The sequence below is a fragment of the Chiroxiphia lanceolata genome, chromosome 6, assembly GCF_009829145.1.
Source record: "Chiroxiphia lanceolata isolate bChiLan1 chromosome 6, bChiLan1.pri, whole genome shotgun sequence".
NCBI lineage: Eukaryota > Metazoa > Chordata > Aves > Passeriformes > Pipridae > Chiroxiphia > Chiroxiphia lanceolata.
Window position 1 is genome coordinate 25,483,895 of NC_045642.1, and position 27,853 is coordinate 25,511,747.

Sequence of the window (27,853 nt, forward strand, 5' to 3'; positions counted from 1 at the left end):
TTCTCATGTGAAGACAGATGAAACCGGACCAGCTCTAAGTTGGAGGAGCTTGAAAGCCTTTTGCCAGACAGCTGCTTGGCGGTAGCTCCATTGGCCACAAGGGTGGATAGGTCTGAGAGTGGATGTAAAGTTCACGTTTGGTTGTTCCTGGCGGTGAGCAGTGCCCAAGCTCATGCGCCCTCTGTGCCACATCTTGGGAGGGACCCGTGCCTTGCTGGGGTGCCTGGGCTGCTGTTCCCCTGGCTTTCCAGCTGCCTGGAGCCACTGGAGCAGCGCCCAGCAGCTGGAGTGGGATTGGCAGTGGAAGTCTCCAAAGTCTTGTTTGGTCTTCTGTTAGAGCCTTTGCAAATGCCATAATGTGCATTAGGAGTAAATAATGTCGCACAAGAGAGGTTTAGTGCTGACTATGGGGGTTAGATCTAGAACAGCTTTGTTAGTTGAGCATGAATGAAAACTTTACAGTGTAACATTAGTGCTCCAGCTTCACTACAGACAGCTTTAGGTAGGGTTTGAGATCGGAAAAACCTCGTAGGAAGTTAAGTTCAGCAGCGTCGGAGCGCTTTTTAAGTTGCTACAGATTTTGATCTCGCTGGTGCCTGCCGAGAGCCGCCGGAGGGATGGCGGAGCGTCCCGGCCGCCTCCCGCCGTCCCCGCTAGATGGCGGCCGTTCCCTCCCGGCTCCGGCGCCGCGCGGAGCCTCCCGCCCTGCGCAGGACTGGGATTTCTGCGGCCCCGGCTCTCTGGGACCCCCGAACGACAGCGGCGCGGGGGGGCTCACCCGGCATGCTTGCGCTGGGTGTGCTCACCTGTAGCAGTGCTACTTTTTAATGATGCGTGTAACTGCTAAGCTTCTGATCTCGCTGATTTGTTAGGATTTTAGAAAGGGAAGGTAGAACGTAATCTTTCTCTGTTGAAACAGGAATTTTCCCAGTATCTTCCAAGGAGAAAAAAGTTTCATAATAACTGAATTAACAACTAAATGATTTGTTAGCCACTTTGGTCGTTTGGCCACTAGAAAAGTAAAGTTGAAGAGGTGCTTTTTACTTATTTCTGGTTTGGTTGGTGGTTTTTTGGTGTGTGTGTTTGTTGGTTTTTTTGGTTTTTTTTTGTTTAGGTCCCTTTTTTTCCCCCACAATCCATTACTTTTAATTCTGTGTAAGATAAATTTGTGAGGTTTTGGAGTTTTTTGTTTTGTAGCAGTTTCAGCTCATTTTAAAAAAGGTAAAATTTTGCATGTTTTTGGGGTTTTGTTTGGTTTTTTTAGGGAGGAGGGGAGGGCAGGTTTAATGTGAAATATCTACTCATGTGCATTAAGTAGGTCGTTTCTTGGAAGACCAGTTCTTGAGGATGTCAGGGTTCCTGTTACTACATTCTGTTAAAGTAAGTTTTTAGTCTGATGGTGCAAACACCATTGAGTGCAAACTTTTCCAGATGCACTGAGCAGGAACAGCCAGCAGTTTAAACAGCATGAGTTTGTCTTCAGTGCTTATTTTTTACTGACAGATTGTTCACGTTCAACTTTTTTACTTTTAAAGACCATTCTGATGCTAAGTGATTGAAAATTAATACAGAAACATTTGTATCGGAAAGTTCTTGAGAACATAAGTTTTTCCAGTATGCACATGCATAGTATAATGGAGTAGATTTGGAAAAAAATACAAGAGCAGAAAACAACAGGCAGGAGTGTTTGGTACTCTAATTGTGTTTTGAACAAAGTACAGCAGCAAAAGTATTTAGCTGTCTTACAACAATACCTACTCATTCAGTGTAGTTAAAGACTTTGCATAACTGAAAATAAGAACATCAATTTGGTATCAATATTATTAGGACTTCACGTAAGTGAAAACATGAGCTTAGATTTGAAACCTCTGAAAAATGTCAGGTCCAGAGAAGCATGCATTTTACAGATGCAACCACTTAAATGTTTGGGCATGGAAAAGCTTACTTTTAGCTATTTTGGGATTTATAAATGTTAATATATTTTGGTTTTTAGTCTGTAAAAAGCCTGTTAGTTATCTGCTTTTCATCTGCTTCATCCTATTCTGTTCAGCAAACTTTGATGTATTTCTTCTGTTTTAGATGTGAATTTAACAGAGGTCATCTTATTTACTTTGTTGCTTGTGCATCTTCAAGATTGATATTACTGGTTCAGTTCTAAAATTATCATTTACCAGGTACTAAAAAACATGCTGCTTTAGTTTCTTGTGCAGGTGATTGTATTTCAGTATAGTCATAAAGTGAAGACAATGGAAAAGCTGGACGTCTAGAGATCCTTGGTTGTTTTCTAGTCTCATGTACATTAATAATCCAGGAGAGATTTTTTACTTTTTAGATTTTCCCCTGTAAATGTGTCATTTCTGGCAGAAAATATGTTACAATACAAATAGAAATTTTAATGCAGGTTTACCAATAATATCTTGGCCCCCCTTGCAGAAGGTTAAGTTCAGCAAAACTCAGTGTTAGGGCTCCTTTGGTGCTGGAGCTAGTCTGTATGCATTGTTTGCAAATAGTTCAGTATTAAACTGAAGTCAGTCAAAACAGTATTCAAATTTGAAAATATTTAGCTGGATAGTATGGTAGAGCAGGATTTCCTAGATGCTTTATGAGGTAACACCTTTGTTTCTCCATTATGTTCATAACCGACCAAGCAAGATGCATATATACCAAGGGAGATCTGCTGTGAATCTTGTCACTGTGACAAAGGAAATTATAATATCTTTGATTCTAAGAAATTACAATCAGGAATGCAAGCCCTTTATAGTTGCAGAGTGGAAAAAGCACTTCTCCAGCTATGAACACATTGAGTACAGTCATTCAGTTTTAATTGAAAACTGTCACTTGGGGAGGAAGACGTGGGTGGTATTTGTCAAACAGAGTGAATGTCAGCAAGGGCAGAGGTGCAGCGTGGTATTGCCTGTGCTAGCAACAGGATACGCATCTGTAAGTGATTGCTGCTGTCAGCAAAGTGGAGGATGAGTGTGGTGGACAGATTTAGTTATGATATCAAACAGCAGTGTATGCATACGAGTACTGGGGCAGTAAAAGAGGGATCTTTGGAGTTGAGGGAGAGATGTTCTGTCTAGGGAATCAGCTCAGGGTTTCTAATTTCAGCTGTGCAAAAAGTAGTGTAAACTGTCCGGAATTTGTGAAAGCAGGGCACATGCCAAGCATTACTTACTCAGTCTCTTTCTCTTGTTGATGGGGCAAGAGATTATTTATTGTTTAGTTAGAGTATTAGAAGAGTTGAACACCATCCTAGGTACAAATTCCTTATGGGGTCAGTAATCAGTTATGCTGTTGTGGTTGCATGGAAATCGGTAGTTGAATGACCCAGTGGAATAGCAGATGCTGTGCAATTTGCAAGTACAACTTTCATCTGTGCCATATCACTGCAGAGTAGAAGTTCATCCTTTGAAATGTCTGGGGTATGTGATTGGCGGTAGAGTTTGTGAGAGGAATCCACTGGCCTGGTTATTTGTCCCAGTCTCTTGACACTTACACTGAATTATGATTAGAGTAACTTTAACTGTGTGACATCAAGCAGCTTCTTCAATGCAGCACTACCATCCCTTGCAATATACAAGCTCCTTCCTACTTATTTGCTATTCCTGTTAAACTGTTACAATTCTACTAAGCATTAGCACTTTGCAAATTCTCTTTTTCATTATACTGCTTCTTGTTTTCTGCTTTGTATGTGAAACATAGGTAGCAGTTACATGATGTGGCTGTACAGCCCCAGCTGGATGGGTGAAGTGTAAACAATGTAGTCCACGTTTAAGGCTAATCATACCCGTCTGTGTCATTTGTCACATTTCTGCATCCCAATTTGTCACTTCCAGTTAATTCCCACTAGCTGTGCAGAGTTGTCAGGTATTTTAATTTTTATTACAGATGTGTAATTTCAGCCCTCCGCTCTTTCACCCTGCAGTATTGAGGTGCTCTGGTCGTTCTGCATATACTCCTTGCAAATCACTTGTCTGAAACGCTGTTGCCATCATCACAGCACGTCTCCCTGGCTCCACTCGCCGTTGCACAGGCTGAGGGAAACATGGCAGAGCAGGCAGCTTTTTTTTCAGGCGTACCATGCCTTGTGCCAGCCGTGCTCCTGTCAGCAACCTTGCAGCATCAGGCTGTCATGTTTTCGGCTTTGAACGGCGGGAGGGTTTGGGGTGAAAGAGGAAGGAAGAGAATTGCTGAGGAGCAGGTGACAAGCAGGTGCTAACCTGGGTGTCTCAGTGCACACCTTAGGCACGTTCTGTAAATCCACGGTGTCCGGGTCCTGGCTCCTACACGGAACATGGGGAGAGGCTCAGGCACCTGCAAGAGGCCCAGCTGACCGGCGTGAGAGGTGGTTGTTTCCAGCCGGCAGCCCCGGGTGCTCCTGAGTGATGAGGTGGCACTTGCAAGCCAGACTGATGAGTCCTTGTGTAAATAGTAGTGGTTAGCCGTGCTCCAAAGGGAATGATTTATGACGAAAGGGTGTCTGCAGTTTTAAATAAAGTGTTACAACAGCTGCACAGACACAGATTTTAGGGTTCTGTGTTCCAATTTTAAATGTTACAGTCCCTCTAATTTTGGATTATTTTGACTAGGCACAGCTGTTAAGCCTTTCTCTCCTCTTTTCCCACTCTCTCCTCAAGGAACATAAGCCTCTAAAAGTCCACGGTTATCTGTCATAATGTGAGCCTTACTGGCTATCATATATTTAATAAGTGCTATTAACTACCCGGTGATTAAGTTGGAAGAAAGAAAGGAGAGTAACTTGAAGCAGGACCGTAGCTAAAAAGAAAGACAATACCTTAGCTTGTAGCAGAAGATTTTTCAAAATAATGTGCCTAAAAATACACATTTATTTAGAAATTCTTTAACTTCATTTAACTTCTTTAACTTCATTTGTTTTGGCAACCACATCTGAAAAGCTTATGAAAAGCTTTTTCAAGTGCTTTTTCAGAAGGTATTTTACTCATTTTGCCTAAACTGCCTGGCCTGTTACAGTTATTTATCTTCCCAGAACACTGAGTTAATCAATGCCTTTGAGAAGTAAGATCACCTCACCCGTTTAACAACTGACCAGTCAAATTAGTAAGAGACATATTAAATGTTTCTGCAGTTTTGTTAGTGTTAACTAAAATATCTCACTATTACTGGCTTCATTTTTTCAGATAAAATATGGAGTATTTTCTGCATCTGAATGTCTTTTGCAAAATGTAACAAAAGACCAGATCAGGGATAAACAACAGAAAACCAAACCATATCACAAAATATAAATTATGGCATTAAACAAGCCATACAAAACAGTGGATAACAAATTTGCCAGTTCATAAGGAGTTACGTAAATTAATAAAGTCATGTTATTTTTGGATTTGTTTTTTGCCTTTCATGTTTTATGGTAATTTTCTGGTAGTAGAGTTTTAATGAAAACATTTACTCATGTAAATGAGAGTTTCAGTTTGCTCGTGTTAACAATATTATTTATTTTTGTAAAGAAAAATCCTTCCTTTCTTTACCATCTCCTTTCAGAAATCTTTTGGAACTTACTGAGGAAATGTCATCCTTCCTTTGACATTCATGTTTTGTTTGGGTTTTTTCTTTTATTTTAGTTTCTGTGAAGTAGTGTAAACTCTAGCTTAATTTGATCTGGCATCCCCGCAGTTGAACATTTGTAAGTATCTTGTATTGTGGCCCATCTGGGTTGTCATAGAAACCAGAGACCTCCATCCTCCTCATTGTTGTTGGAAATGGAATGCAAACAGGGCATCAAAGTGACGTTTTTCTAGTACAAGTGAGAGCCCTCTGAAGAGCCAAACAGAAAGGGTTCTTACTGGTTTTGTGTTCCTTTGGCTTGTTGTAGCAGTTGTTATATAGTACACCCTGTTTTCTCTTGAATATCTAGCAGCTGGGTAATAGAAAAAATGTGAGCAACATGAAAAAGCCAAGCTTGTGTGGTTTATCTTGTCCACAGATTTTTCCTTTCTATCTTTTCTTGATGTATTTGTCTTGGATTGGGGCTGCTAACTAGTAAGGAGGTCGGAGCATGTTACTGCAAATCGTTTGCGCTGCAAGGGGCTGAAAGAACCAATTATGTAGCACGTACATGTGGTTTAACGTTTGTCTGCACTGATCCTCTATCCTCTTACAAGAAAAAACAGCCAAATAATTCTGGCAAATGTGTTGAAATTTTCCACTTGCAAAGTAGTAGAAATGCCGAGTGACTGTTCTTCAAATCTGTATGCGTTTAACAGATATAATTGTAAAATCATATACCGCTTCCCTTCCCCCACATGCGCTCCAGCTGTGTACTCAGCAGTTCTGCTGGCATGCTGGTGAATGGTCCTGTCTCCTCCCCTGGACAAAGAACCTTTGAAATCGCCGCTGAATACTAACCAACACTGCCAATTGTACATGATCACGGATTTCCAAAATAGGTTGAGAAATAATTTTCTAAATAGCGACTTGCTCATCAACTGAGAGACAGCCTCCGTCAGCACAAAGAGGGCACAGGAACACTTTGGTTTTTTGTGTGGGAGAAAAATCTTAGTACAGTCTGTTCATGCTGAGCATGCTGTTGCTGGCCTAAAAGCAGCTGCCTGTATACTCTACGCTGCTGGTGCGGTTTCTTGAGCGATATGGGTCACTGGGCAGACTTCTGGTCTTCTTTAAATTGATTAAGGAAGTCAGTTTCTGCCCCTGTGCAAAAGGTGGATCCTCCAGTTCGGAGGGCTACGTGGTTTGAGAATCTGTGCTGCAAGTGTTAAAGGCTTGGAGCAAAAACTCCTCTTTCATCATTGCTCTGGTAAATTGGAAGAGGAAGACGAGAAATGTGGAGGCAGAATGCTGCAATCCTCCATTATTTGTCTAGCTCATAATAAATACATTTGAACTGCAGAGCAGGAAAAAGCCACTGAATTATTATCACTATTTAGATAGTATTAGTATGTGTTAAATATTTCAAAAGATTTTTGCAGACTAGATTTTTGGCCTGCAGAGCATACAAGCTAATCATGCAACCTACAAGTGGGGAAACAAAAGAAGAAAAACAGTTAAGAATGTGGATATGTAGAGTTAAATCAAGCAAGGTTTACCGGTCAGTTCTTGCATATGTGTATATGAAATATGGACCTTTTTTCTTCAATGAAATAGTTATTTCTGATGCACTGAAAAAAAAAAATCTCAAAGTACTCCCTGCACTACTGTTTGTGTCACCTCAGACACCCCTCTGGGCATAGGCCTGACACATCATTGAGAAGGGGCTTTAAAAGGGGCCTGTTTGACCAAAGTGCTCTCTCCTTTTTCCAAGTCAGTCTGATAAAATGCAATGCTGTCTTCTGCAAGCCTTCCCTGCCAGTGAGAAAGGACTGATATTTGCTTGTCTGACTTCACTACTTTTCAGTTCAGCTTTACATTATCTCTGAGTGCTCAGAATCACAGAATATGCTGAGTTGGAAGGGACCCACAAGGACCATTGAGTCCAACACTTAGCCTGCACAGGACCATCCCCAAGAGTCACACTGTGTGCCCGAGAGTATCATCCAAATGCTTCTTGAACTCTCTCAGGCTCTTTGCTTTTGCAAACCTGTTTCATCTGACTCTTTTCTGTGTTTCCTGATTATTTTTTTTTTGAGCTTATTTTTTGTTTTCTTCTGAGCTTCCTTGCCATCAATGACAGCTTGACTGTCTTCCTATGCAAACTGACAAACGTGTTTGGGGTTTAGGGTGGTTTTGATGCGAACATATTTATATGGTTCTCCAAACAAATGCCGTGAAAATTCTACAAGGCTCATAATGAATAGTGGCTATACAATGTGAAGTCAAGTATTTCTGTTTGCACATTAAAATCTTTACACTGGGTTAGGGCTTTGTTTGTTTGTTTAATTTCTGCAACACCTGTCACACACTGACATTTTTGTTACAATTGGTTGACATTTTCTCAGCCTTTGGACATGGTGTTTCTTTTTTTAGAGTAAAGTTAGATCACTAGTTACTTACATGCCCTTGCATGTATTTAGTGTTATAAGTGTGTACCTGATAGATCTTTTAAAAGCCTCTTTCCTCTGATTACATCTTGTCTCAACTCCAGATGGATTACAATAGAGGATAGTTTTACTAAAACAAACACATAAATATGCCCTATTTTCTTGAATTTGTGCTCTGTTGTATTTTTTTAGAAAACAGAAAGAAATCCTGAAGCTTGCTTCCCCAAAGCACCCCTGCATTTCAGCATCAGTTTGATTTATTCAGAGGTAATATGAGCGAAAAAGTTATCTCAGCTGTGCCTTTTGTCTAATGGGCCCCCTACCTCAGAGCCCGCAGAACCTGCTCCCTAATGTTGAAACTCCCTTCGGCTTCTTATTTTACAGAGGTTATCTGATAAAGAAAGTTATGTGAGGGCTTATTTTTACGGTCAGGAATTTAAAAGGGTACGTGTTATGTGTGTAAAACTTTATTAGACTCTTGTTGCAAAGATAGTGCAGCTTTAAGGTAGTTCTCTGGGTTAATAATAGTGCTTGAGATCCCAGTATGAGTAAAGTTACCAGACCTGAGGACACAAAACAAGATGTCTTGCTGTAACAACCTGTGTTTCAGTTGCTAGGTTTCTGTAGTCTTTCAGCCTTTCTCAACAGCACAGTGTGTGTTTCCTTGAAAAAAAAAATAATCCATTGATGCGAAACCATAGAGAGGAAAACTAGTGTTTTGTGGTTTACAGTCTCAGAGACAGATGTGATAGGTGTCTTCAGCAAAACATGAGAGCGACCCAGTGATGCTAGATTTAGAAGTCCAGGCATTCTGAGCTAATGCTTCCAAGCATATTCACAACTCAGTTGTCATGCAAGAAATGCTGAGTGAACGCCAATGAAATAGTACTTCTGAGTTTCGCTAGGGTTGTCTGATACCTCCTAGTGCAGGTTTAGCTAGTCAGACCAGTTTGTAGCGTGAAATGTGTTCATCCAGTAATATGTTGCATGTTCTCTGCAGTAAGTAGCAAGTCAAACATATGGTGTGAAAAAGAACTTGCACTTCATTATGTGATGAAAATATGTTTAATGTTTTTGTTTAATTTTTTTTTTAAATTAATTTGCCTTTTAAATCTAATATGGACCTGCAGAGGCAAAGAAGAAATCTTAGTCTCCCCTAAAACCACGCTTATGATGTATATTTAGTATTGCATAAAAAGGAATTACAGGGGAACTTATTTTCTCTTTCTTACCTCGCTTTGACAGAGAACTCCTTGGAGAATTATAGAAATTCATCAAAGATTTCTTCAGAGTTCATTTTACATCTCTAGCATTTACAGTCTGTCTTTAAAAGATTTAACAAAATCCTAGTAACAAAAATTCACCTCCCAGAAAAACGAAATTCTGAGAATTTTAGCTAGTTGCACTAGGACTCTTTTCCCACCATTTGAAATGGGATTCTCACATTCTTATTTTTGATATCAACAATCCCTCAGTCTTCAAGGATTATTACAACACTGCAAAAAGCCTCGGCAATTCTGTTCTGGGAGTTCGTCACCACACTACGTATTTCTGTATGTGTTAGGTTAAGGGATCTGTTCACCCTCCTCATGGGCCCCATAAATCCTTGAGAGATCTTCCTGATTGGCATAATACAAAAGGAAGATACTTGCATTATTTTTGAGAGGTCTTCTGTAAAAAGAGAATGATAAGGCAGCGTAAAAAATATTTCCTTCTGAAATATTTTCTAAGAGATGTTGGGAAAATAACTAACATTACCAAAAAGTTCTGAAGAGGTACACTTATCAGGCATTTATTAGTTAAAAAAGTCTCCATGAGCTGCAATGTTGCATTCTTCACAGTTGAGCACAGCCCACTTGTCAGAAAACAGTGTTCCAAATGGTGGAATCCAGCGATGGCTCAAGAAAGTGGAAGCACCTCTGCAATCCTTTATTCTGAAAGCAGTTTCAAAACAAGATGCTTACAGCCAGGAATTTTGAAGCTTTAAGTCATGATTCTAGTACGTACTCCAAAAAAGATGAGAGAGCAAATTACAGAGGCATTAGGTACAATTCATGTGTACATAAATTCAAAATTCTTTTTTACAGAAGTGGGAGCCAAGTGTGGCACAGAAATGTGGTTCTGCATTCCTTCACAGTGCTATCCGGACTTGAAAAATTTTAATCCTAGCTCAAACAAGATTTCATTGCGTTACAGCATTGAAGCATTATAGATAAATTTTTACAGAACAAGAGATATGGATGCTTTAGATAATTTTCTTCAATGTCCTAATCATGTTTGTTTCAAATTTATTAGATTTAAGAGTGAACATCATCTTTAGTAGAGAAATTATATCTGACAAAATTTATCTTGGACTTTGTTGATATCAAATGTATCCCAACAAAAGCATTCCTTATTCTTTAAAAAAATTGTTGTTATAAAGGAACTTGTGTTTGCACTTTGAGCAAATGTATCATAGAGGGAAGAACTAACTGTCCTCTAACTATTCAGCTTTCTCGAGGCAACCTCAGCAGCGTTCAGCTATTTCCATGAATTCTGAATTTATGTAATATATTATAGGTTTATATGGTACAAGTTAAATTGGATTCAAGACTGAATTGGCATCTTTAGATTAAATTTAAGAAAATTTGAGAAAGGAGGTCCAAATTCTATTAGAAAATTACTTAGATGTGGAAAGTGGGTCTGAAGGTCTTTAACGATCCCTCTTGTAAACCACGTCTCCTTAGGGTACTTTAAGTGGGTTCAGTAGCAGTGTTTACCTTTCTGTTATAAGAGAAGAGCCACCTTTGTTTCCTTTGTACTGGAGGGGATCTTTGACAACATTCACCAGAACTCTGAAATAAAATTTGTGGACCATTCTGAACAAGGATAGGGCTGGATTTATTGCTTGGCTTGTAGGCAGTCTCTGTAGAAACAGAGTTTGTTTCAGACACTTCAAAGTTACCAAGTCTTAGAAAACAGCAGGTCATTTTGAAATAGTAGCTAAAGGTCGGGAAACTTACCATAGAAGTTATATTTATTTATGGAGTTACATGCAAATGCGAGTATCACAATACATTAAAAAATGGGAGAAGGATGAGAGAGGATAATGGAGCTAATAGCAAAAAGAGTATTGCCATCACTCACTTATATAGACCAGTTCTGTATACAGCTTTATGTTGTGAAGTCATTTGAAACAGTTAAAAGTTCCAACGGATAGTAGAAAATGTCATCAGATTTTGTAGTGTTTAATTTATTTTTACAATAATTTGGATTCTGTTCAGATTGTTTATAATCCCTCCTTCCAATTTTGTTTCCCTTTTATCTGTGTGAGCATGTGCTGACACCGTTACTCAGTATACACAAATGCTAATCTACCTTCATGCACATGGAAAATAACTTTCCTGGCACTGAGTTTAAAACTCCCATAGAATACATTATTAATCGAAGAAGTCTCTCTTTTAGAAAAGCCTATCATTTATGTGGTCACCGTTGAGGAGGTTATAAAATGTAATGCTGTTTGTTACCAGTGTGGTCTTCAGAACATACAGCAAACAACCCCAGATACTCAAAGTGCATTTAAAAAAGATTTAAATTTCAAAAGTAGTTTTTCTTCTTTATGCTGTGGTTGCATACATTAACATGATCTAATTATGATACAGCGACAACTTCTTTTCTATTGCCCTGCGTGCGTTAATGCTCTAAATGCGTTTCTTTTGGCAGGTCTCTGCAGTGAGGTGAAAGCATGGTAACTGTTCAGTTCCACATTGTGAATAATTCCCCGGTTCTGCATTTGGCTTTTTGTGGTAGATCATGCATCTCTGAAGTTCAAGGGGTAGAATTGTGAGGGAAATGGGTAGGGTGAGGCTGGTGTCCATCTCTGTATAACTCAGCCGAATGTGACTGCAGCTCAGTAACAGAGCCTCAGCCCAGCTTCTGCTAAGTCTGCCCAGCTGAGCTGTTCCTTCAGTTACACGTGCCGGCCTTGCAAACGCTGCCGAGCCTTATCAAACACAGCCAGTTGGTGCTGCTGGTATGAAAGCACAGGGGAGCTCTCATGTGGAAGGTTAATGGAGTATAATTAGAAAAAAGAATGAACTGCTCAACCACTCTATCTCACTGTACCTGCACTGAGGGTGACAAGTGCTCTGATCTTTTATAAACCCTAGAGCAGAGGTTTAACAGACTAAAATTATGACAGTATAACTGTCAAACAAGCAAGTACGCTGTAAAGAAGTAGTATGAACTTATAGGAATACGAATGTTTATGTTCCGTTGTGTAGTCTCTATTAGTACTTTTTCCATGCAGGATATTGTCCGTACTTTCATAACAGGTCTCAAATATATTTTCCTGTGAGGTGTTCATTGAAGCCAGAACGTTCTTTCTGTTCTGTTTGTGACTTCTTCATATCTGCATCTCACATAACCATTACCTTACAGGATGAAGTGATGGCTCTATCCTGAGGCATTTTGATACCAAGGAATTAAAATTTCATAGAGAGGAGTTCTGGCAGAAGTAAGAACAGTTACTGGAATTTATATTCCAGGAAATAAAAAAACCCTGAGATTACATACATAAATTGAGATTGGATACTAATACCTGATCCCGTTAATTAAGTTAGATACTGTGTATGTCTGTTGAAAACTATCGTGTTCTTAAAATGGTTTTTTGTGTTTTATCAAGCATGCAAATTTTTTTTTCTTTTAATAGAGTGCCGATAAACTTTAATTATGAAACTGCTACTAGGAAGCAGAGGGAAGACGCCACACATCAATTCCAAAAAGGGCAAGGAGGTTAACCAGTTTAACTTCCTGCATGTTAGAAGCCATCATATTTTACCTCAGTAACCCTGTGAGATGTCTTCCGACTTCAGGGAGAATTGGAAAGTTTGGTTATCAGGGTACTAAGTTTTTGTCTTCCACATCTTTGTTTTCCAGAAAACAGGTGTTGTATTAGCCTGCCAGTTATTCTGAAGGCCCTTGCAATGTAAGCAGGTTGATTAGGGGAATTTTGCTCAACTAATCCTAGCAGGTAGTCCATATCCTGCATTGCAGTGGAAGGGCAAAAATATCCCAGCAAATTTGACCTGGGGATATTTTTTCCCCATTCTAAAATCAATAATATCTAAATATATAAAGAAGCATACAATAAAAGGCATCAAAGAAAGAAGATAACTTGCTTTGTTTGGCTTCTAACTGTGGCCAGTATCTTGTACTTCAGGAGAAGATGAGAAAACAGTCGTGAGCATATCTGGTTGTTTGTCCCTCTGGACATGTTCTAAAGAATGAGAGTGGAGTTTCAGTGCTGGAGGAGTGTGCTGGGAGCAGGCACTTGCACTGTCCCTGGTAGGGGACAAATATGAGCAGAGTCTTCCCAAGTCCCAGATCCCTCTCCCCCTCACATGTACTATACAGTCTGCTCTGAAACTTAGATTATGCATTTCCTTTACAAAGCTGTATAACCTTGTCATAGAGGCTTCAAACCGTGGCTAGCTGTTACCTCTCATATTAGGCTTTTCCAACATTTAAGCATATCTGCATCTTATTTCAAGATTCAATTTGTCCACCATCAAATTACAGCTACAGAGTCATCATTTTACATTTTTCAGAGAAACTAAAACCCCTCCCATCGTTGCATTTGCTTTCTTTATATAAATATCTATACTCCATGAGAAGTCACCTCTCAATAAACTGTATATGCTGAGCCTCAGTAAGCTTCACATTACACAGTGCTGTTTGTTGGGTCCTTGATTATGTTGTGGTTTTCATTTGAACTGTCTCCAGTAGCACTGCATCTCTCAACAAAAAAGGTAGTTTTCCATTCTTCTGGCAAAATGCCTGTTCTTTAGTGTATTATAAGAGAGGTGGAAGTTCAGCAAATCTTTAATTGTTGAGTAGTTTTAACCTTACTTAGTGATGTACCTTTTGTGCCAAGATAAACAAACACAGGGACAAAGTCCCCCTCCCCATAACATTTAAACTGGGACGGTAAGGAGGAACCATTGCTTTGTTTTTAAGACGGCCACTGTTGTCTGATCTACAAACCTTGATACAATTGGAGGACAGTAGTTTGTGTCTTCTGCAGTGATTTAATTTGATGTCTTCTCTGTGAAGCAGGCATTTTTCTTTATTTTGATCGTCCTTGGTTAACTAAAGAAAACAGTAGAGCAGGTATATTTAGCTGAACAGAATGTCTGTATTTGATATAGTAAGTGACTAGGAAGAAGAGAAAATCTCATTTGAGTGGGGTGAAACTGTGACTTTTTGCTCTAATAACTTATTCTACTTATGAAGTGGAAGTCAACAATGAATTGTGATGTGATGTTGTTCATGAGAGGTTTTAATTGAACTGACGCTAAACAGTATTTAGTTGATGACATAGGGACAATACTGGTGTTAGTTTGTGATATTTGTAAAGCAACTGTGGAAATGAAATATGAGATGCTGCTAACAACATCAGAGTTATCAATAGGGGTTGGTACAACATAGTTTGAGCATTTAGGTCTTTCTGTTCACAAAAGAACACATTTGCATTCTGTGGTTCAGTAAAACTAGTCATCTTTGATACTTCTGATCACGCGTGAAGCGCATGAGCATGAACTGTGTGTGTTGCCTTTCATGAGGAGGAGAGGAGGTGTGATTCAGTCATGAGAATAGCTGTAGGGTGAACAAGAACCCTGCTGAAGCTGATTAATGTTTAGTCAAGGATTGATACTGTGCTGTAGAACGTTGTAAAATTACTTTTTGACTCCTTTTCACTGGGGTTATTCAAAATATGAGGAGTTACCAGATTAGAAAGTGCACTTCTATTTAGGTTTTTTGTTTCTAAATCATGAAGTAAGTTTACTGTTTTAAATTTCTCTACTTTGTTTGCTTAATGCAGACAAAATCAGTTTAAAGGATGTCATGTTATTAGGTAAATCAGAGGTAGGAGAAGAGAAGCAGCAGGCCCAGTCTGGCAGAGGTAACTAGCTACTGCCTGTAGATGTGAATGGCTTTTTCATGGGGGTGATTGTTCCTGTGTGTTCTCCTGCATAGAAATAACAATCCATAATATTTTTTGTTCTGAAATTTTATATCCCAAGCTTCAGTCCATGGCAGATTTTACAAGGCCATATTACACACTTTTAGTAAAGTAGGTTTAGTCAGGGATCATATAAACTTTTTTTATGTTGAAGTACAAAGAACCCTTGTTTCATTTCTGCACAGCTTGGATGGCTTTCTTATTTTTCCCTAAGGAGATTTCCCTCCCCTCCCCCCAAAACAGACAAAGGGGGGGTAGAACAATAAGATGGGCAAGATATAATTAAAATGAGCACCTTTTCCAGTGTAGTCAGCAGTTCAGTTTTTTAGTTTCTTAAGCCTTTTCATGTTGAGCTGAACCCCATATCCTTTTAGCAGTTTGTATTTGTCCTTAAAAGTACTTCTGCGAAGCAGAAAAACCTAAAGTAAGACAAACTTTGTCAAACCTTGTCAAATTTAAAAATAAAAAATTAATTTCATTCCTTTCTTTCCATTCCTCCTTAATTGCATTCAAAGTACTGCACTTAACTCTTTTTCCTGTTCTGTTTTGACTTTATCACACACTTAATTCCCCATTCATTAATTGCTTCATTGTTTAATTATCGTAGCTGTTTTTTCAAGTTTCTTTCCGTTAACAGAAGTGGTAGGGTAAGGAACTAGATATTACAGTTATTTAATACATAAGCTGCAGGAAAACATTGTATGTGTGCTGCTCCTACTAGTTCAGTCTCTGCACCCTTCTTTGTGCAAAAGTAAATATTCTAAAACAACAAGATGGTGATACATAAGGCATTTCACAGTACAGCATTCCCTTCCAAAAATTAATTGGTCTTGTGGTATTGCAAATGGTAAAAGACATGGTACTGAAAATTCAGCAATCGAGAAGTCGTATAAAGCAGAATAGCACAGCAGCTATTTTTGGCCACTTTCATTTATAATCCTAGCTATATTTTTAAACAAAATTAAAAAAAAAAAACAGAAGCATTCTCCTCTATTAAGAATGAAGGAATGAACATTGTTTTCAGAACTGGCATAATCCACTTCTGAATGATTTTTAGCAACTTCAAGTGATGTTTCTCTATCATAAAGGAAATATCCCATATCATTTTCAAAATACATATGTGTTTCAAAATACGTATGTGTGAACTGTGTATTTCTTTCAGGATCACACCTGCAGTAATTATTTTAAATAGTTTTAAATATAATTAAATGTAGTAAGTCTACCAACATTTTTAACGACAAATACTTTCCACATTATGCCAGTGCTATCTAACAATATTTATCTGACGTAACATCAAAGTAGATTTTTATGGAAGTAAGATTTATTTGAATTCTGTTTTACACAAGGTACCATATGCCATAGTCAGTAATTGTTTTAAAGTTATTAAGACTGCAAAGGAAGCTCATGAATTTAGGGCATACCAAATTTAACTGTACTATCTTGGTCCATCTCTAGTGCTCATTCATATCGTAAGAAATCTTCATATCTTTGTGCAGCTTTTAGCTGTGTTTTCTGTGAACTGAATGCAGTACGTGCTCTTTGGGACAGTTACTGGAGTGTTGGCAATCCAGCCATTGACTGTGTATGGTTAGATATCTGTGTATTTACAGAAAGCTTAAAAAAAGTTAGATTTTTAAACTATACCAATAAACAGTGTGCATTTCAGTAATCATGTCCAGGAGGGCATTTAAGTACGAGATGGAGGTGGTCTCCCAGTTCCACTCCTACATTTCCATTCAGCACACAAGCACCTCTGCCTTGGAAGAGCCTTTTCTGACTGAAAAATATAGGTGCCACTTGGATCACCTTTAAGAAGTAGGAAATTGTATCACTCTATTTTCTTGAAATAAAATTATTTCTAGTTTAGTTGGTTTGGATTTTTTTTGTTGATAAAAAAATCTGTAAGTAAAGCACAGCCAGAGGTGCAGAATTCTGTAAAAATACAGGATAACCACAGAAATAACTGTAAATATTTCTATAGTCCTTTGATCATTCTTTCAATGGAATTTAATTCAAGCTGCTTTGCATGACAGGGTTTTTATTCTTACTGGTGTAGATTCTGCATCACCAATGTCTATAATTGGATTTCACTATTTTAAAATTTAGATACCATCTTAAAGCGTTAGATGAGTGTACAATTATTCTCCTTGCTTGTAATCTTTCCACTCAAAAATTGCATTCCCAAAATGCGCTCTCTTTGCAGGTTAAAGTCTAGTTGTGCTGATCTCCAAAATCTTTTAGCTTCTTTCTGCCATGTAAGTTTTGATATCTTTTGGTTTGGGTAGTGGTAGGGAATGAGGCTGCCAAAGAGAGAGGGAGGCTGGAAAGGAAGATTGCAGAACAGTAAAATTCCTTCCATCCTCCCCACTCCCAAATTGGAGGTTATTTGAAATCAGTACTACCTTTTACCATTTCATTCGCAGCAGTTGGCAGTTTTTATATCCCAGAGAACATTTCTTGGTCAGTGGAGGGCACAGGTAACAGAGGATCTGTAATAGCTGACTTCTTGAAATTGGAAGAGCAGGAAAGCAGGTTACTAGCAGGCAGTTGAGCAGTTCAAACCACATCAGCCTCAGTTTTGAGATTGAAAATATATGTATTGCAAGGCTGTTTAGTACTCTACTTCTCTTTTTTAGAATATATTTTAATTTGTATAGATTTCTGAAGTTTAAAAACAGACCGTCCTTAAGATATGGAGGCTTTTTCTGAACATGTTTCCTGAATGAAGAGGAAAATGTGTCACCAAATATAAGAAGGGATCTAGTATTTTAAAAATAGCTGTACTCAGAGAACTATTTATTTCTTGGTTGACTGATTAAAATGGAAATAATGCTTAGCTAATAAGGATAAAAACTTTAAACCTTACTAACTTTTAAGTTTGCTCTAGGGACTTTGCTTATCCTGTAACAATGTATTCATGATAGTTTTTATATGAGCACAGGGATATCTTTTGACACAGATATATGGCCAAGAAGATTTATTTTCTGCTTAATCAAACCAAAATAATCTTCTAATGCTGTGTTAGGATCTGGCCCATGGCACAAATGAGAAAGTGGTATGGCTAAATGTCACAATATTGATTGCAATTATTACCTTTAAGAAAGGGTCATATAAGACGTCTTGGACTCTGTGAACTCAGTGGTGTGAATGGTTCTTGATGAGATTAGCGATAAAGATGTCAAGACAGCAAAGAGCTATGAGATGATGTGTTGTGCTTACAAGGCACTGTTAGACAAATGAATTTTGAAGTAGTCTTTTCATACCTTTGTAGTATGGCAGAAAAAGAAACTATTCTAGGAATATAAGGAGAACTAGAGCTTTCTGATATGCAGAAAACTGTTATGTTGTGTGTATGATGATGTGTTTATGATTGAGTTAATCTCAACTTAAAATTTTGAAGTTGTCAGTAAGAATTGAAGGAAAAATGGCAATGATTAAATTTTTTAAGAGTTTTGTGGTTCTTTTAGATAACCTCAGTCTCGCTGACACTCATTCTCTAAGGCATGTAGCTAGGACTTTATATCAGCCTTGGCAAACTTCAGTCATACAGACAGTACTTCCTGCAGCACAAACTGTCTTTAAAAGTGATTAAGAACAGTCAAGTAATTGAAGAACAGTTTTAAAATACAGTCTTAATGAAGTCTGACAGTAGACAAGAGTTTCTTTCATAGTGCCCTGCTGTTTAATTCCCTGCAAAATGAGGCTCTGCTGACATTGCTGCAGACAGACACGTGCTGGGGCTCTTGTGTGGCTGCAGAGCAGCGGTTCCAGCAGGATGCTGCGAGGGAGCCGTGTGGTGTCAGACCAACGGCGTGGGCTGAGGCTGTACAGAGGAGGACGCAGCAGAGGGTAGTGCTGAAAATGGGAGTAGATCTGCTCTGAGTTTCTGTGTAGGTGCAACCCTGAGAGCCTCGTCTGGTTTTGCTAATTCAGCTACATAACTTTGGAATATGTTGTCAAAGTCTCTCTCTTCATAACTACAGAGAATCCCAGCTGTCTTGCAGGTAGTAAAATGATTTCTGTAGTCTCAGTGTAGTACTTTTACTGGCGGTTGGAAGAAGAAGCTTAATAAACTGCGTAAGCAATTGGCATGCAGTGCAAACTTCAGTTTTACTCTCTGAATCTTAAAAGCATTAGATGTTTCTTCCAATTTAATATCTGCATAATGGATATGGATGGCAGGATATGCTCCTGCCAGGCAGCTCTCAGCAGCCTTTAACAGGCTAGCATAGACTTCCAGAGCAGTGGCGTTTTTCCACTCACGTTATCCATCTTGTGCCAAATATGCTGAGCCTCAGTTTTTGCACAAGGCACTGGTAAGAGTTATACTTCGAGCCTGTGTTTCCCTGGCTCTGCGGGTCATGATTTGGGCCCAGGGGTGGAACAGGCAGCATGTGAATGCAATGTGACTCACCTTACTCCTGCTCCCAAACTCAATGGCTCTTGCCCTGCTGTAGCAGTATGGCAGAGGAGTCCTCCAGCCTACCTCTCCCTCTTTTTTTCTTTTTAATCCCTTTACCAATGTTCCTCCCATTGTAAAGAACAAGATGGAAATTCATTCTTGGACTATTGCTCCTGATTTTCTCCAGTCAGGGAATCAGTAGAAGAGCACCATTATCCCTGAATTTCATACAGGCAGCTGTGGAAGACAATATTCTTCCTGTTCATGCCAGGTATGGTAATTCTTCAGCCTCCTGTGCAGTGTATTTGCAGTCCATTTTTTGACAGGTATTCTATAGGCATGTTACATTATTTTCTCTCCTACTTTGCTGCCTTCTCCTCTCCTTCCCCTAGGGTTACTCTCTGGAAATGTTTTCTGAGCTCTTGTGTCTGCTGACATGGCACTTTGATTTGCAGGTTAACATGGTTGATCTTTTCAGAAAGCAATTTTAAATGGTTGTTCAGTTATTACATATATGAATAAACTGATAGGCACAGGCCATTTAAAACTATATAAAGTATCTGAATTAGGAAAATGCTTCCTACACTCCTATTATTTGCTCCTTGTTCTGGAAGGGAACAAACAATTTTCAGCTTTTAGGCTTTGACAGCTTTTAGCACTTCACTGGATGCAGTGTAAGATAGTTGTGTCATGCTGCTGTCCATTACCAACTCCCTCAATTTTCAGTGAGGTTGGACCTGTGTTTCTCTTGTCAGAGCTGAGCTTGCATCCTCAGCCAGGGCTGTGGGTGTTGTAGAAGGCAGGCAGTCCTTCTTGTGTACCTGTGAGTTGCTGAATTCAGTCTTTTGCTAAAAGGTCAATCGTGAGCTCACACACTTCGACCTTATGAAACAACAGTGGGGTTTTTGTTCTTGTGCTTTTTATTTGGCTTTTTAAAGTTCCAGTTCTCAAATCTGTTGATTCGGGAACCTACCCCTTTTGTTATCTTCTTCTGGGCTCAAGGTACACACTCAGTGATTGAAGCAGCATGCAGTTTTAGCTCATCATAACTAAGAGACCATAAGTCTCGAGTATGTCAAGAACAATGCACAGAACAGATACTTTGTTAGCTCAGAGTGTGGTCATTTTGTGGAAATAAAATTTGAGGAAAAGTATTTTTCCAGTTAGTTGTATTTACGATACACCCAACAAGATGGATTTTTATGTTTTTATCTCCATCTCTGTTTTGTACCATGTCTTAATAATAATGCTTCTAAACAAAACAAACCAAAATCAAAACATTTGGTATTATCAAAATGGTTGTTTGTTTGGTGGTGGTGGTGGTGGTTTTTTTGTTTGTTTTGTTTTGTTTTCCTTTCTATATAAGTGCAACTGCATGGGGCAACCCACTGTTGGCACCTGGCTCTGGTAGAGGTTTCCTACCCATTTCTGTTTCCACTAGAGCTTTCTCAGTTGAGCCTGTATCACATCTCTTGACTTCATGGTCCTCTTTTGAAGCCAACTTTGTTGTGTACTTGCTTTGCAGTGTGCATATGCTCTTGATCGAGAGGGCTTAGGTATATAGCTAAATGTTTTTAAAGCTGTCCTAACTTGGGGTGGTTGGAATGTAGGAAAGAAATGTCCATTTTTGGTTATGCCTGCAGAAGGTAAAAAAAGCCTCACAGTGTTTTCGTGCTTGTCCACACTAAAGTAAAATATGAATATAAATTGTGATTCCTTATTATGCGTGTAGCAATGTGTATCTGAGGCTGCAGGTCACCTCACCTGGCCTGCTCCTAAATCTTGTTACTGTCTAAAGATACACAATGGCTACCAGGAGAAGAAACTTCTTTTTAAAATAATTTCAAACTTTAATGGAAGCTATATTGTAACAGGAAGCCTTTAAGCTGGGAGCAATAGATCTGGGCCATTTCCTTCCCATGTACGTAGCCCTCTCTGATTCTTTTTCGGGTGACAATATTATTGAACAGAATGACCACACATCATGCCCTTCCTATTTCCCACTTTACACTCCAACTGGCTGTCTGTCCACTCAATTTGGTACAAAATGGTATGCCCATTGCCTTGAAGTCAGCTGTGAAGCTTCAACCCAAAGTTACATTTTTGTCACTGTTTAGGAGTGATGTATGTTTGAAGGAATCAGAAAATTTGGAATCTGAATGCTAACATGTCTCATGTAAATATAGGTTAATGAGCTTTTGCAGTGGTTTGTGAATAGGCTGAATTTTGGTGGATGGGTTTCTGCAAGGACAGCGAGGTCACCCTACTGGGCTGCTGTACTCCTCTGTGGCCTATTAGATAACACCAATATTCAAAATTCTAAAAAGAGAAATCCCACTAAGCTTTTGAGCAGTTCTTTATTTACATTAAATAAATGTATATTTAGGTGCTATTATTTTCTCTAATATGTGCAGCTAAATAACTGTCATCATTTCTGTTTATGTTTTTGTTTATCTGGTAGAAAAGAGTGGTGGAACAGCTTCGAAAGAATTTGATAGTGAAACAGGAACAGCCAGACAGTAAGTTTCAAATACAGCCATTGGCACAGTCAGAAAACAAACTACAGACACCACAGCCGCAACCACTACAACAGCTACAGCAACATCACCATCAACAGCAGCAGCAGTCCACTGCACCCTCTCCAAACGTGATAGGATCACAGGTAAAAAGCCACGATAATTCTTTTCCTTGCTAACGGTGAAGTTCACTGAAAATAAAAAAAAGGGAAAAGTGTGGAGAGAAAACTGCAAACTTTCACTTACATTTGTTAGTGTATCAATATGAATTTCTTCTTCTATGCATATGCAGATATGGGTCTTGTGGGGTTTTTCTGCAGTAACCTCCTGAGTCAAAAAAATTACGTTGTGTTAAAAAGTTGAATCATAACTTCGCAGAAAAGAAGGGTGGCAGTATCACCTTCCTTAAAGTAAGTGAAAGTTTAGTAAATGAACCTGTCTTTTCCACAGTTGTATGAATGATTGTCTAACCATACCCAGTAGGTACACACTGTATGAGGTGTATGATTAAAATCCTTTATTTTTAAAAGATGAACAGAATGCCCACTGGATCTGTGAACAAAATGTAAGAAAACAGTTCCCTCTTCTTTCTGCTTGGTTTTTTTTTTTTAAACAGATGTAACTCATATCAAATAATAATTACCTGAATTTTCAAGGGTTTGTCTGAGAATGTAGATTGCTAATTGAATAGTTTAAGTTTTAGAAAGTAGGGTCTTTATTGGGAAGGTAAATTTCAGTATAATATAGGATTAGAGACATAATCCCATAACTCTAAAGAGAAAGTGGTCTGCTGTCATTGAGAGGGAATTTTCAAATTTCTCCTGTTCAAATATTTAAAATCCAAAAAATGTGCTAATAAAATAGTTAGAAATTGCAGGGGGTGTTCTGTAAAAGGAAGTGTATCTGAGATCTTCTTTTCCTGTTGATGCAATCTTAAGAGTTCATGTTTACCGGGATAGGCAGATGGCAGAATTCACCCGTGAAGTTTACTTTATGCACATTGCATTGAATCACACCCACAGCTTTCACCAGTTGGGATTCTCATTTTCCCTTTTCCTGAAAGCAGAGGAGGGAGAAATGGTTGGACTGTTAGTTCTCTCTTTAACTCAGCAAGTTGGTTTGGATGCACTCTAAAATGTATTTGTGAGGCTTAGCTAGTTGTATTTTTGAGAAAAGAATATTGAAGAAATGAAGCAAATTTAACTTAAGGTAAATGCATTTCTGATCAGCAACAGCAATATCTAAAGCTAAAACACAACAAAGAAGTAAATATTACCATGTCCTGAAGTATTTCTAGGCAAACAATAGATCAGTCTTAGCTGTATCACTGATCTCTGTTTTTCAGTCAGGAAACATGGCAGCAAATGCAGTTTCATGTGTTTCTCTGTATTCCACACTTTGCATTCATGCATTAACTTCCAGGTCATCTCCTGGGTTGTAAAATTTAAGTTAAAGAGCCCTCTAGCGAAAGAGTCCAAAAACTGCTGCATCCTTCTGACTACCATTGATACAGTAGTACTTGGAAAGTAATTGCAAACTGAAAGGCAGGTTGTCATGTCACTTGGACAAATAAGCCAGTTTTTATTCTTAACACTTTTATATTTTTATTTATATTGGTAAAATTCTGAAGTACCTTCACTAGTTTCTGCACACATTTTGCATCTGAGATTGTGCCTCTGTCTTGTTGCCTCTCAATCTCTTTCAGCAAAGAAAGGTCAAAGATTTTGTCTCTCTAGAGAGTTTTTTGGTGCCTACTTTTGTAGATAACACATTTTTCAAGGCTATATCAGTAAAGAGAATGCTTTCAATTATTATTTTCAGAGTAATCAAATTTAGAAATCAGTATATGCCACCTTAACAGTGACATTTCAATATACTTAATATAGTCCAGTAAGAAGGGCTTTTAAAATTTTCATAAAGCAACAAGCCTGCTAAGAGGTCATATTATTGCAATATTATGTGAAATAATGCAGGCTTACTATGAATGTCACATCAGTATGAATTCATGCATTGACTACTTTTTAGAATAACCAAGGTAATTAATGCTCAGCAAAGTAACAGGGATATTCAAGTTCTGTGATCTTCTGACTGGAACTATACTCTGAGGTATATATACTATACTATACTATACTTAGAGATTTAATAGAACCCCTTGAAAGAGTCAGTCTTGTGTCACATGATTGATTACACCTTTCTTTAAAATGTTTATGGTTGAATGTAATGCTTATGAAAATGATGCCATATTACATCTCATTCTTGAATAATGTTACTGCATTATAGGAATAGAGCCTCTTGCTTTGGAGAAGGTGCAACAGAGGTCAATAAGAAGCCCTTAGATCTCAGATAAAAAGTTAAGGGAGTTGTTCATGTTGCAGCAAGGAAAATTTAATTATGTCTGGATTTTTTATAAATGTATAAAACATACATTATCCTGTAATTTTGCATTATACAGTGATTTTTTTTCATACTTGGGCATAATTTACAGGATATAGTTTAAGCATTATGAAATTAGAGGTGTGAAGGTAAACTTTGTGTTTTTTTTAAGGAAACAATATTGGTGAAAATACTGAGGAATCCAACTGGAAATATATTGTTTTATTAGAAAGAAGAGAATGGTCTTGTATGATTAAAATCAAGCAGTCTAAATCAGGCATGTTCAGAACACAAATAAGACTGCCTGATCCCTGGTTTTCCAATATTTCCTCTGTAGAGCCTAATCATAGAATCATAGAATCAGCTGGGTTGGAAGGGACCTCCGAGATCATCAAGTCCAACCCTTGATCCACTACCACCGTGGTTACTAAGTGGCACTAAGTGGCACATCCAGTCTTATCTTAAAAACCTCCAGAGATGGAGAATCCACCACTTCCCTGGGCAGCCCATTCCAATGCCTCATTACCCTCTCTGTAAAGAATTTCTTCCTAATATCTAACCTAAACCTCCCCTGGCACAGCTTAAGACCATGCCCTCTTGTCTTGCTGATGGCTGCCTGGGAAAAGAGACCAACCCCCACCTGGCTCCAGCCTCCTTTCAGGGAGTTGTAGAGAGTGATGAGGTCTCCCCTGAGCCTCCTCTTCTCCAGGCTGAACAACCCCAGCTCCCTCAGCCTCTCCTCATAGGACTTGAGCTCAAGTCCCTTCACCAGCTGACATCAGGAGAGAATGGTGATTACTTAGTACTAAGAGCATTTGATCATGCCAATAACTGTTTTGAAGATGCAGTGCCAATGGAGTTTTACACCAAAGAGAAAAGAAGTAAGATCACTTGCCATTCTGTCGAGTGTCACTTGTGAGTTTTCGGTTTGCATTGTGTTCTGGTTTTATATGGAGACTCTCACCTTGTTGCTTTTTGAATGAGATTCATAATGTCTGTTTTCCTTAGCGTCTTAGAAGACAGTGCATTTTAAAATAAAATTATGAAATAATAGTTGTTTTAACTTTGGAATTTATGGGCATAATGTATTTAGGCATTTCAGGTAAACGTGATTCAAACCCACTCTTTTTAAAACAGGCCAAGAGCAATCTCGGTGTCACATATATGTTCCAAAACTAGCCCATTCCACAGAAGTTAAGGTTAATTGCCTGCAGCTGGACAGACTAACAGACAACTCTTACAACTTCAGGACAGCTCTGCCAACACTTAGAAAAGAAAGTTCAGTGCTAGATACCTGTATGTATGGCTAAAACTGAGATTGGAATGCCCAAAATAAAAATATATTTTTGTTTTTAAAGAAACCAGCTTATGAATGTTTTTCCTCTCTTTCTCTGATTATGAGGATCACTGTAACTAAAGTTTCCATTTGAAAATTAGAGGTTTACTCGATGAGAAGCTGATTTGCTTGTATGTTCCATAAACTTCCATCTTATAGGTTTGATATTGACAGTGAATGTTTGGAAGTAATATGAAACTAAAAGATCCAAAATGCATATGCCACTAACACTTAACTGTAATTTTCTCAGGAATTTGTTTTGATCAATCTGCATTGCTACAGATGATTAAACCAGACCAAACAGGTTTGCCCCAAATGAGAATGCTTTCTTGCTATCCAGTTTTCGGAGGTATAAGATAATGTCCTTGTCAGAACAGCAGGTAGATAGGCTCAGTGTTGCCTTTTCTTTCTCACGCTGTCTGTTGTTTCTGACTAACCAACCCACGTCCTGTCTGATACAGAGTGTCTCTGTCTCTTACAGTGTATTTTCTGTTTCCCTTAGAAAACTGTAACTACAGCTTCTATGATCACCACTAAGACACTACCTCTCGTCTTGAAAGCAGCAACTGCGACCATGCCTGCCTCTGTTGTGGGTCAGAGACCTACCATTGCCATGGTTACTGCTATCAACAACAATCAGAAAGCAGTCCTCAGCACTGATGCGCAGAATGCACCAGTCAACCTCCAGACAACAAATAAGGTCACTGGGCCAGGAGCTGAGGCAGTCCAAATAGTGACAAAAAACACAGTAACTTTGGTAAGCGTTTCATGTGTTTGCCCTGCAGATATGTGTGGGTTTGGTTAACAAGAGGACTATCGGAAAAAAAAATAAACAGTCAGGTTTTTGCACAGAAAGGAGGACAGTAGGGACATGTTATGAGTCTTCACTAGTTGACATTGTTAAAATGATAGCCTACAAGAAAAAAATTTACTCTCCATGTTGGAGAGTTTTGTTTGGGAGAATACTGTTTTACCTTATAGAATTAAGTCAGTGCTATCATCACCTGTGTAAAGTTTGCCCTGTTAGTAATTTTTATTCATGGGGCAGCAGTGATTGCTTTGTCCTTATCTAATCTATGTGGCTATGTTCTGCAAAATTCCTACTCTTCTCTTTGGTAAAGTAGATGTCAGACTTTCTTCATTTGATCAGTTTGGGTTTATATCCTAATGTTTTTTTGAGTCAATCTTGCTCTGAAAACCAGGCATTGTATAGCATCATGACAGGGAAATTTTACTTCTGAAGTAAGGGCTATGGCTTCACTAAACATAAATCCAATTTATCCTTACTAAAAAATACAGTTTAATAATGAAAATGGAAGTAATTTTGCTTCCTAATGAGGCATATGTTTGTGATCAGAATAGAGAATTTGAGTGGACTATTTGAGTGGAGTTTTTTCTACTGTTCTTTTCTTTTCCTGTGTCATCCCTTGCACCACTCTCATCTGTCCTTTGTGTCTGTGCTTCATTTCTTTGCTGAATAACTCACTTAGGTTTGAGGAAGTGATTCTGTTTTAATAATAGTCCATGATCTATGTTTCTTTAGCAAATTTCATCAGAAATACCAGAATATTTTCTCAAGTATTAATTAATCATTACAAGACCTTTTTGAAGAAAATTGTAGTCTTATGTGGGTGGGCAGAAGTACAGATGGGTGTAAACTAACATGGACATTAATTTCAGAGAATCCCCCCAGGTACTCAGGGTAGCTTGTCATGCTGTTCAGTGGTTAATCACATGACAGCTCCATGCAGCAGATTTCAGTTAGACAGGGAAGTATTTAGGATTCCTTAATATCATATCTTAATTGCTTCAAAAGAATGGCCTACAATTGAAAATGTCAAGTTGTGTATTTAGAGCCCCTCATAGTCCCATTAATATTACCGAAAGAACTGTAACTTCCAGATCTTTACTATTTGAATGAGATACTCTCTTATTCTTCTGTTTGCCATGCACTGTGAAAGGACTATGGTTTGTATAGCTGAACAAAGCTGAATAAAGTCTGTTACCATTTCCTGTCTGTTGTAAAGTCAATTTTTAATGATTAAAACAAATAGGAGTTTTTATTATCTTCAAATGAAATGGTTGTAGATTGCAAAGCACAGTACAGTTGAACTAAAAGGAAAGATGCCTGCAATTTATGAAGCAAGGTGTGTAGGAACTAGAACCTAAGATTAGCTCTGTCTTGAATATTAATGTTCCTAATGAGAACCTGTTTACAGAGTAGAAAACCAAGGACATCAGGTCTGAAAA

At 38.4% G+C, this 27,853-nt stretch overlaps 1 protein-coding gene across 8 annotated transcripts in view; it reads left to right on the forward strand.

Moving 5' to 3' along the window:
- The window catches only part of PHF21A (PHD finger protein 21A), a 128,236-nt gene that overhangs the window by 80,104 nt on the left and 20,279 nt on the right, over window positions 1-27,853 (forward strand). For all 8 annotated transcript variants that reach the window (XM_032691459.1, XM_032691460.1, XM_032691458.1 and 5 more), the window contains 2 exons: window positions 21,840-22,040; window positions 26,106-26,360. In XM_032691459.1, the coding sequence (XP_032547350.1) occupies window positions 21,840-22,040; window positions 26,106-26,360 (456 nt within the window). The remainder of the gene's footprint in view (window positions 1-21,839; window positions 22,041-26,105; window positions 26,361-27,853) is intronic.